The sequence below is a fragment of the Budorcas taxicolor genome, chromosome 9 (genome assembly GCF_023091745.1).
Source record: "Budorcas taxicolor isolate Tak-1 chromosome 9, Takin1.1, whole genome shotgun sequence".
Classification (NCBI taxonomy): domain Eukaryota; kingdom Metazoa; phylum Chordata; class Mammalia; order Artiodactyla; family Bovidae; genus Budorcas; species Budorcas taxicolor.
In genome coordinates this window covers 60,860,305-60,871,357 of record NC_068918.1, presented here as the reverse complement: position 1 = coordinate 60,871,357, position 11,053 = coordinate 60,860,305, and the positions used below count along the sequence as shown (strand labels likewise).

The window sequence follows — 11,053 nt, the reverse complement described above, 5'->3', positions numbered from 1 at the left end:
AACAAAGACTGTGCCTTGCTGGATGGGTTCGCTGACCTCTCCCTTCAGTAAACGCTTTGCTGCTGCTTCCGTGTTCAATGCACATTCCAGAAGGCAAGTTGGAAAAACACTATTAGTTTTCCGGCTATCATTGTTCTATTGTCACCATAGCGACAGATGTTCTGTGAAATCAGCTGCTTTATTGTGAAAACAGTGTAGGTTGAAAGCTGGCCTTGGGGAAGTTGCAAAGAACATGAGATTCAATTTTGATATATTATTTTGTGGATTTTCTTTCCTATATTAGTTTTTCTTTGAAATATACTGTATTGCAAGGCAATAATATAAAAAGTCAAAGGGTCATTTTCTGAATTTCTTCAGTGGTAACTCAATTCCAATAGTATAAGAACAGGTCTTGGTGGATGCCTTGAGAACAAAATCAAATATGTGCAAATTTGAAGAACTTCAGAGCAGCCAAAGAAACCATAATGGTTAATGTGTTGTGTACTGAAAGCTGAGGTGATTTCACTCTTCTGAACATTAAAATCTATTCCTGGACCAAAATTAGAAGTGAAAACACATACTTTTGAAATCTGGCACCTTTTGGGTTAACTATTGATAATTAGAATCCTGATTCAGTGTAAATGAGATATTCAGAATCCAAATGGCTGCTGATAAATCAGACTAAATAATGGCACTACCAACCTTTGAATTCACCCAAAGTTACATACATATCCAGGAGACAATAGTACAATGGGGTCAAAAGAGAGGAGTAAGAAACTGATGTTATCATTGCCAGTTTGTGCCAACAGGGAATTCTGGAGGCATGTTACCTACAAAGCATGTTTCTGCAAGTGACTAGAGTGTATCATTTGCTGAATAAGCAATCAAAGTCAGAGGGACTTTAAAGCAGATTTGATTTCTAAGACATGAAAAATTCGTGATCTTTTGCATGAAATTCCCCAGGAAGCAATCAGGTATAAGACAAAGAAAGTTATGCCTTCTGGAAACCTTAGGAATTAGAATCAAATTATTCAATAGTTAGACACAAAGTGTAGTTTCCATGTCCAGTCATGTCATTTCAACCACAAATTAGAAGTTAGGTATATTGCCAAGACAAATTTATGAATTCTCAAAAAATTATGGATAGCAAGTAGAGTACTCATACTATCAGCCTGTTTCCTTGATGCTAAATAGCATCATGTATGGCCATTAGTAAAGACATTTTAAATTAGGAAATTAGAAAGCTGTGGAAATCAAAGAATGAGATGTAATGAATCTTGAGGAAAGGCAAGACTACATTTATGTATTTATGAATCTAAATCTGACTAAGGAGACTTTCTGGGAAGATAAGGCACTAGTACCAAAAACCTGAGTTCAAATCTTGAATCTGCTTCCTACTAGCTATGGGGTTGTTTTTATCTATAACATCCACCTCTCAATGCATTGTGAGGATTAAATGGAAGAAGGCATGAAAAGAGCTTAATTCATCTCCTGGGACACAGAACTGTTATTATCGCTATTGTTGGCATCCAGCTGTACAGTCCACCCCAAAATTTTAACAGCTTTTTTCAAACCTTAGGAGTTTATAGATAATAATCAATATAGATTTTAAAGCTCACTTTATTAGTGTTTGTTTTGAACTAGTATGAAAGATACACTTATTGTGCTTCACACTGATGCCAAATAAGGCCTGAAATCTATATATCTCATTGTGTGGCATTTCTGGATTAGAAATTGTTGTAGAAAATATTTGAGTTCAATCTGAAAAGAGTTTCCCTAGAGAGGCTGCAGTAATCTGAGAGATATCAGAATAAAATAGACATTGAAGCACTAAGAGGAAAAGAAATTGGAAATAAACCCATGTGCATAAAATACTTATTTGCATGATAAATATTAACCCTACATTTGTAGGATCATGTTGAAAGAAGATAAATGTCAATTTATTTGGAGATGAAGTTGCCTAGGATTTAAACCAACAAGTTAATATCACTGGTAAATGCTCCTTCAGCAATCTGAGGCAAAAGAAGAGTAATTGGGAAATAATGAAGAATTATACAATTATACTACATTTGTCTAATCTAATGAAATTGACAGATAACTATTTACCTCTGAAATTGGTTTCTGAGAAATGAAAAGAACACAGGGAACATGTATAAAAATTAAATTAGCTTTGGTTAAGAGCTTTTTAAAAGGTACTTTTATTCAGAAAGCTCAGATACTTCTATCCTGAGCCTTGTTATTTCAGAACCACAATTCGTATCTGAAGTAACAGGGAAACCAATCAGGATCCTGTGGGGTCCTCTGGGGTAACAAAGCCCCTCTGTGTCTTCCATTTCTTTTTTGTAGAATACCTAGTCTCCTAGGTATTCCCTGAGTTCCAAAGAGCAAATTCAAGGAGTTACTAATTAGGGAAGAGAGGGAAGACGACAAAAGTCCATCTAGTTAAAGCTATGGTTTTCCCGGTGGTCATGTATGGATGTGAGAGTTGGACTATAAAGAAAGCTAAGCATCGAAGAATTGATGCTCTTGAACTGTGGCACTGGAGAAGACTCGAGCGTCCATTGGACTGCAAAGAGATCAAACCAGTCAGTCTTAAAGGAAATTAGTCCTGAATATTCACTGGAAAGAGTGATGCTCAAGCTGAAATTCTAATACTTTAACCACCTGATGCGAAGAACTGACTCATTAGAAAAGGCCCTGATGCTGGGAAAAATTGAGGAGAAAGTAGGAGGAGAAGGGGGTGACAGAGGATGAGATGATTGTCCATTACCAACGTGATGGACACGAGTGTGAGCAAGCTCCAGGAATTGGTGATGGACAGGGAAACCTGGTGTGCTACAATCCACGGGGTCGCAAAGAGTTGGACAAAACTGAGCAACTGAACTGAACTGAAGTCAGGGAAGGCAGAAACAAAGGAAAAGCAATTAAGCAAGAAAAGTAGTAACAGTTCAGCAATAAAACAGAATCCTTGTTCCTCCCCAAGAGATATACTAACAATCTGACACATGTCTTTGAGTGGTTCTGAAGGAACTAAGACCTTCACCCAGGTGGAGGTTAGTGACTATGTGACCCCAAGTTGATTGGAACCAGAAGGTTGATGATTGAGTTTCCTGAAACACCACCCTTTATCTCACCACCAGCTAACCAGAAGAGAGCCATGCATGCTACAGCCCTCACCCTAGATGTTGCCCTTAAAAACCCTTCCCTAGGACTTCACCAGCGGTCCAGTGATTGAGAATCCACCTTCCAATGCAGGGGACACAGATTCGATTCCTGGTCTGGGAAGATTCTATATGCTGTGGGGCAACTAAGCCCACGTGCCACAACCACTGGGCCCTAGAGTCTGTGCTCTGCAACAAGAGAAGCCACGGCAATGAGAAGCCCAAGCACTACAACCAGAAAGTGGCCCCAGCTTGCTGCAACTAGAGAAAGCCCACGCACAGCAACAAAGACCCAGCACAGCCGATAAATAAGTAAATACATTAAAAAAATAAAAAAACGTTCCCTGAAAGCCATCAGAGTTTGGCTCTTTTACCTGTGAGCTGTCTGTTCTTTCTGCTGAGCCCTGCACTAAACACAGTAGTTTCCTTCACCACAACCCATTGTCAATAAGTTGGCTTTGCTGCTCAGCAGGTGGGCAGACCCAAGTTCAGTTGGTAACAACATGATTTGCAAACAATAGACCTTAGACCTTTCAAACATTACTGTTTTCTAAAGACTTCCCTGAATGTCCTCTGGGTCATACACCCTACTCATAAGAAAACATCTTTGGCATTTTCTTCTGTCACATCAGATTTGGAAAGACTGAAGGGGAAATATTCAGGGAAGAGCCTGGAAGTGCAGGTCTATCTCCAGTTCTTGTTACCCCAAGATGCTTCATTGTCTCCATGCGTCACTGGACGGGATACTCCCTTCCTGCTAGTACTGACCTGGAGTGCTCTCTGTGACTCCCAAGGACTCTCGACTACACCTTCTGAGCCACAGAAGGTGGCTCTATCTCTTCTCTATCACCCCAACCTAAAAAGTACCACTTAGCTTCCATTTCCCATCCTTCACATGTGTTTCCTCTGTGATAGGCAGTAAAGTGGAAGGCAACCCTGAAATTATGTGATTGTCCAGCTGTCTAGGGTTAGGTTAAATTTGATGTCTGATGTGGAGAAAGCATACTCAGTCACTTGTTTTGATCTCTTTCACAGACACAAATTGTGCTCTTACCTAATCCTAGGACAAATAATTCTATTTCTAACATCCCAGGGTATAAACTCATTATATATGATCCCATTCAGAAAAAGCCTTTAGGAGTCTGGGTTGGCCCAGTATCTCCTCTAAAGCTTCTCTTCATGGGGCTCTCCTACTCTTCTGCTTCTAGCTGGTACTACAATAGCAATATCCCCAGGGACCCCAGACTGTGGAAGTTCCAGGGTTTCTCTGGGTCCCCAGGGCCTGTCACGCCTGTGGTGTTATCCCTACCCAAGTGCTGGGCTGGAACACTGGGCTGGTCTTAGTGAGTGCAGCAGCAAGGGGTGACACATTAGGCAGATTCCTATGAATGGTGAACTTCAAAGAAAACAGATCTCCTCAAGGAAATCAGATAGAGAAGCTTAGAGAAAATCATTGTTCATGGATTCCCCTGATGGCCCAGTGATTAAGGCTGCATCTCTGATGAAGGGATGCAGAGGGTGTGTGCAGAGGGTGTGGATTTGATCCCTGGGTGGGGAACTAAGATCCCACATGTCGTGTGGCATGGCCAAAACCCCCCTCATTATTCTGTGTTTCCTTTTCTGCAGTTGAAATGTTTTTCATGGGAATTTAGATATGCAGAGTACTTAGAGTTGGGGAGAGTAAAAATTCTACAGCTCACTGCATGTTTACACACAGACCCCATCTGTTCATTGCATTAAAGCCACACCCAGGTGTCCTAAAACTATATTCTAGAGTAGGCAGAAATCTTGACCCTTTAAACTCTCTTTGTTATTTGAGCTTTACTCTGGATTCAATTTTAATTTCTGACCAGACGTGTATTTTTGTCTTGAAAATGTCTCAGTTTAGAAATAAATCTTTAGTATCCCAGACCTGAGGTCTGGCCCTTTAAACAAAGAGGATATTCTTGAACAAATTTGCAAGAAAGCCTTTCTTACAACACCCAAAACCCCTTTGCCAAAGTGGCTTGGCTCATTAGGGAAAATTTCTGGTAAACATCCCCCAACGTCTGGATATTCAAGCACTGAGGTTAATGAATTCGGTGACCCTTTGGTTGTTGTTCACCTTAATGGTTATGAAAGCCTGGAATGTATTTAAGAATCAGAAGGAGCTAAGTGCTTTTAGCAGAAATTCAGAAAACACCCCAAAGAAGAACAACATGCAGTTCCTAGAACAGCATAAGAGGGGCATGTTTTTCCAAACACAGGGCTGATATCAGGTTAGGCATTTGGTGAGATGGGAGCGCAGCCCCCTGGATTCACTGATTTTTCAGTCATCCCCTGCTTACCTCCTCCTCTTTTCTCTGCCTAGTTCCCACCTCCCTGGGGCAAAAATACTGGGGCAAAGGCTGCCTAGTCTACCATTGGAGGACCTAAGCTACTCCATTTTGTTAACAGAAAAACTCCATTTTGTAAGGTCCCGGGAAAAGAGCCTTTGGAAATCCAAGAGCCTTTGGAAATCCCCTGACCTCACCCCACCGCCCATGAGCCAATCGGACCCCAGACCAAAATCTCCTGACTTAACGCTCAGGAACTTGTGGTCTACCTAGACAATAGGGACCAATCAAGAACCAACACACAACCCTTCAAAAGAAAGTGACCAATCAGACGTTCCCCTACCTAAAAATCCTTTTTTTCCATGTATACCCCCTATATAAGCAATGTAATCCAAAACCCGGGGCTCCTCCCTATAGCCGCTGCGTCGGTTACAGTGGGAGCCCCAGCTCGAGGTTGGTAATAAAAACTCTCTTGCTTTTGCATCGGATATCGGTTCCCAGATGGTCGTTGGGAGACTTTGTGACTTGGGCATAACACCATCAGACTCTTAGGTTTGTCCAAGTTTGAGCATTATCAATGAGTTTACACTAATTAATATATATTTTTTCTTCCCCACTTGAGATCACTCTGGGCCTAAATGAAAATGGAAAGCTATAGGTTTTCAAGACAGTGTCAATGCTTTCACTCTTATTAGATAGACTTTGCCAACAAAAAGGAGACGCATTTAACTTCTTTCTAAAAACTGGATTCTCCTCCCTGCTCTGTCTCTCCCTCTCCTCTTAGTTCTTTGAGCCCTAAACAGACTTCCGGCAACCCACTCTTTGTCTGGATTTTGTGACATCTCTCACTGACTATTAAAATAAATATTCATAAAGCTGAAAGATTGTAAAACTGGGAGTAGCAACAGCGGTGTTATAGGACTTTTCCTCATAGTGAACTTTCAGTTCAGTTCAGTTCAGTTCATTTCAATTGCTAAGCCATGTCCGACTCTTTGCAAACCCATGAACTGCAGCACGCCAGGCATCGCTGTCCATCACCAACTCCTGGAGTTCACTCAAACTCACGTCCATCAAGTAGTGATGCCATCCAGCCATCTCATCCTCTGTCATCCCCTTCTCCTCCTGCCCCCAATCCCTCCCAGCATCAGTCTTTTCCAATGAGTCAACTCTTCTCATGAGGTGGCCAAAGTACTGGAGCTTCAGCTTTAGCATCATTCCTTCCAAAGAACACCCAGGACTGATCTCCTTTAGGATGGACTGGTTGGATCTCCTTGCAGTCCAATGGACTCTCAAGACTCTTCTCCAACACCACAGTTCAAAAGCATCAATTCTTTGGCGCCCAGCTTTCCTCACAGTCCAACTCTCACATCCATACATGACCACTGGAAAAACCATAACCTTAACTAGACGGACCTTTGTTGGCAAAGTAATGTCTCTGCTTTTGAATATGCTATCCAGGTTGGTCATAACTTTCCTTCCAACGAGTAAGTGTCTTTTAATTTCATGGCTGCAATCACCATCTGCAGTGATTTTGGAGCCCCCCCAAAATAAAGTCTGACACTGTTTCCACTGTTTCCCCATTTATTTCCCATGAAGTGATGGGACCAGATGCCATGATCTTCATTTTCTTTTTTTTTCCCACTGGTTGTCAAACGATCCTTTATTTTTCTTTTTCCTTTGCAGTTCTTAACTAGCGGGGCACTCCACCGCGCCACTGTTGATATCATCTATGATGTCATGAGGGTGGCGGCCATCAACATTGCAGCCCACAGACTGGGCGGTCCCCAGGATCTCTTTAATGGTTCCAGAAAGCTCTCTAGCTAGAGACCGATGCCGCATCTGCCAGGCAATGTTGACGATCTCAACAAAAGTGATGTTTCTACTGTGCTTAATGTTTTTCTGCTTCTTTCTGTCCCTTGGTGGTTCCTTGAGGGCTTTGATGATCAGGGCAGAAGCAGAAGGTACCACCTCAATCTGGGCTTGTCTGTTCTGAATGGTCAGTTTCACTGTAATCCTCAGACCCTTCCAATCACCAGTTGCCTTGGCAATGTCATCACCGACCTTTTTTGGAGACAGACCCAGAGGGCCGATCTTGGGGGCCAGGGCAGACGTGGCACCGACTTCCCCACCGGTACACCTCAAGTACACGACTTTGATCTCGTTGGGGTCGAACTTAGGCGGCATGGTGGAGGCGGCTGGTGTCGGATGAACCCGGATTCGGGACGACCGAAGAAAGTTGCACCTTTGCCTCCTCCGAGCCGAAAGCCGAAAGACCGCTTCATTTTCTGAATGTGGAGCTTCAAGCCAACTTTTTCACTCTCCTCTTTCACTTTCATCAAGAGGCTTTTTAGTTCCTCTTTACTTTTGCCATAAGGGTGGTGTCATCTGCATAATAGAAATCTCAAGTTACAACTCAACACAAATCTACAAGTTAACCTCTGCCAGTATAACGTGTAAAATAGTCTACTCAGGCAATAGGAAATTAAACGTGCAATCCCAGCAATACCTTGGAAAAACACCACTGATTTCTTTTACATATTTCTAAGTTTTACTAATTTTTTTAATATAAATTTATTTATTTTAATTGGAGGCTAATTACTTTACAATATTGTATTGGTTTTGCCATACATCAACATGAATCTGCCATGGGTATACACATGTTCCTCTTTTACATATTTTTAAGTTTTAGATAATTTTTCTGATACTACCTGTAGGGCTGACATAAGAATTGCACATGTTAATACATGCCAAGGACATGCTCTAGCACAAAATAATCATTACCAATCATTATCATCATCACAGCTGTACTTTTGGACTTTTGTTCATTTTTTTAAAATAATAGTAGTAGTAGCAGCATAGTTGCTCAGCCGTGTCCGACTCTTTGCAACCCTGTGGACTGTAGCCCGCCAGGCTCCTCTTGCATGGGATTCTCCAGGCAAGAATACTGTAGTGGGTTTACTTATAAAAAGAACAGTGACAAAGTGAATGACAGAATAGAAGTTTTCTAATGAAACCATATCCTGCATATCCTGCATTGCAGGCAGATTGTTTACCGTCAAAGCCACCAGGGAAGCCCTATGATTTATTGGAAGCTGAGAAAAAAAGTTGTCACAGACCCAAGTCTTTGAAATAAGAGAGGGTATTAGAGCATTTTTAAGTGCTATTTCACTCTATTTGTATTTAGAACACTGTTGACTTGGGGGATGGTGATCAACAACTTCAAGTGACAAAATTTAAAAGGTCTCGAGCATTTGGACCAAGATTGAGGCAAACCAGGCAGTGGGAGGCAGGATTCTAAGAGCTTTTTAGAATGCATATTATCAGCAGCAAAGCCAATGAATTTGAAAGCAGCTCAATGGGGGATAATGAATAAGTTTCTCCTATTAGAAAGGGTAAATGGAAATTAATTTTACAATGCCCATAATTACTCTTTTAAGACATAAAATGTTACTTTAACTTGCTGTATTTAACATGTCACTACTATTACATTGCTTTAATAACTTTACAGCATATTGTAACAGCTTTCATGGTTTTACCTGCCACCTCAATTTTCCCAACTCTGCTTTCCTATAAAGGCTTAGGTTCCTTAAGAGTCACAAATTCTTACATTACAATGATTTCAAGAATCATCATGGTTTGGCAAATCTCATTTGTACTTCAGGGTCTGTGCAAGAGATCATAGCCTCAAGAACTCTATTTTCCAATTTCAATTTAAACATTAATTGCAAAAAATAATCTTCACAGAGTGTTGGCTAAAGGTTGTGCTGCGTTGTGCTTATTCGTGTCTGACTGTGATCCCATGGACTGCAGCCTGCCAGGCTCCTCTGTCCATAGGATTCTCCAGGCAAGAATACTGGAGTGGGTTGCCAAGCCCTCCTGCATGGAATCTTCCCAAACCAGGGATCAAACCCAGCTCTCCTGCATTGCAGGCAGATTCTTTATGTCTGAGCCACCAGGGAAGCCCAAGAATACTGGGGTGGGTAACCTATCCCTTCTCCAGGGCATCTTTCCGACCCAGGAAATTGAACTGGGGTCTCCTGCCTTGTAGGCAGAGTCTTTACCAGCTGAGGTACCAGGGAAGATCAGCTAAAGGTTAGGAAAGCTATCTACTCCAATTGCTCTGATGTTAGCAAAACAGACTCCTAAGAATCTGATCAGAGTTTGCGACCTTCTCCCTAGGAAAAGTCCATGTAAGTCCATCCACACAACATTCTGTATATGATTCCAGGAGGGTTACTCAGTCACTGAAATCCCTCAGTGGGTTAGTTGAGCTTACGTTAAGAACTACTCTTTTAGTTCTGTTTGCTTAATCTTTTATTAAAGAAAATTTCAAACACTCACAAGAGGAGAAAAGAATAGACAGAATAGTTTAATGAACCTCTTTGTTCATATCACTCAACACCAACAGCTATTCCTCCCAGGCCAGTTCTGTGTTCCTTCTCTCTTAGTCTGTCTTTAAATGAACCTAGATCATCAGATAACCATATATTTGAGATATATTATTTGCCCTTTCACTGCTTTCACCATACAGCCACTAGGCATGATTATAACTTAGGAAAACCTTGATGAATAAGTAAAACGATGCCTAGAAAAAATTTGCTTTTGTACTTCTTGCAAATTCTTGTTGTGGAAGTTACCCACACCTTACCACTCCACCCCTCCCCAGAGCTCAATACTAGGACAATCTGCATTTTTCTTAAACTACTTCTTTGGGATTATTTTATCAATATGAACAAATACAATTATTTTATCAATACTGAAAAATACAATTATTTTATCAATACTATGAACAATACTAAGTTCTTTGGTGGATATTTTAAATATTGGTTGCAATTTTAAGTGACACTTCCTTTTTATTATATTAAAATTCATATCTGACATAAAGGTTGATTTTTGGTGTGATTATCATGCATTCTGCCATTTCATTGAACTTTAAAATTAATTCCTGGAATTTTCATGTCAAGTCTTTTGAGTTGTCTATGTATAAAAATGTACAATAAGTGTGTGATAATGTCATCCAAAAATAATAATGTTGAGACTTGTTTTCTAATTATTAGTCTAGTTTCATGCCTTATTACATTGACCTGAAATTCTAGAAAATTATTAAATAATAATTTTGATAAAGGATCATCTTTTTTTTATTTTAAAGGGAATGTTTTTGAGTTTTACTTAAATAGGCTCTACTTCATTGATTTCACATTAATATGCTTTGTCACATTTTTAAAAATGTGCCTTTCATTTTCACTTTACAAAGATTTTGCTTTACTTTATTTAAATGGTAAAAATGAGGGGGTTCTCTCAAATACTTATCTGACCTACTTTGACTATGGTCCGTCTAGTCAAGGCTATGGTTTTTCCTGTGGTCATGTATGGATGTGAGAGTTGGACTGTGAAGAAGGCTGAGCGCCAAAGAATTGATGCTTTTGAACTGTGGTGTTGGAGAAGACTCTTGAGAGTCCCTTGGACCGCAAGGAGATCCAACCCGTCCATTCTGAAGGAGATCAGCCCTGGGATTTCTTCGGAAGGAATGATGCTAGAGCTGAAGCTCCAGTACTTTGGACACCTCATGTGAAGAGTTGACTCATTGGAAAAGACTGT

The 11,053-nt window shown here is 40.7% G+C and overlaps 1 protein-coding gene across 1 annotated transcript; it reads right to left on the bottom strand.

Annotated features, from left to right (window-relative positions):
- Positions 1 to 7,115: 7,115 nt before the first annotated feature.
- LOC128053359 (60S ribosomal protein L12-like) lies at positions 7,116 to 7,725 on the bottom strand. Its single transcript, XM_052645873.1, has one exon. The coding sequence runs from the start codon at positions 7,637 to 7,639 to the stop codon at positions 7,142 to 7,144; it is 498 nt and encodes a 165-aa protein (XP_052501833.1). The 5' UTR covers positions 7,640 to 7,725; the 3' UTR covers positions 7,116 to 7,141.
- Between the last annotated feature and the right edge of the window lie 3,328 nt (positions 7,726 to 11,053).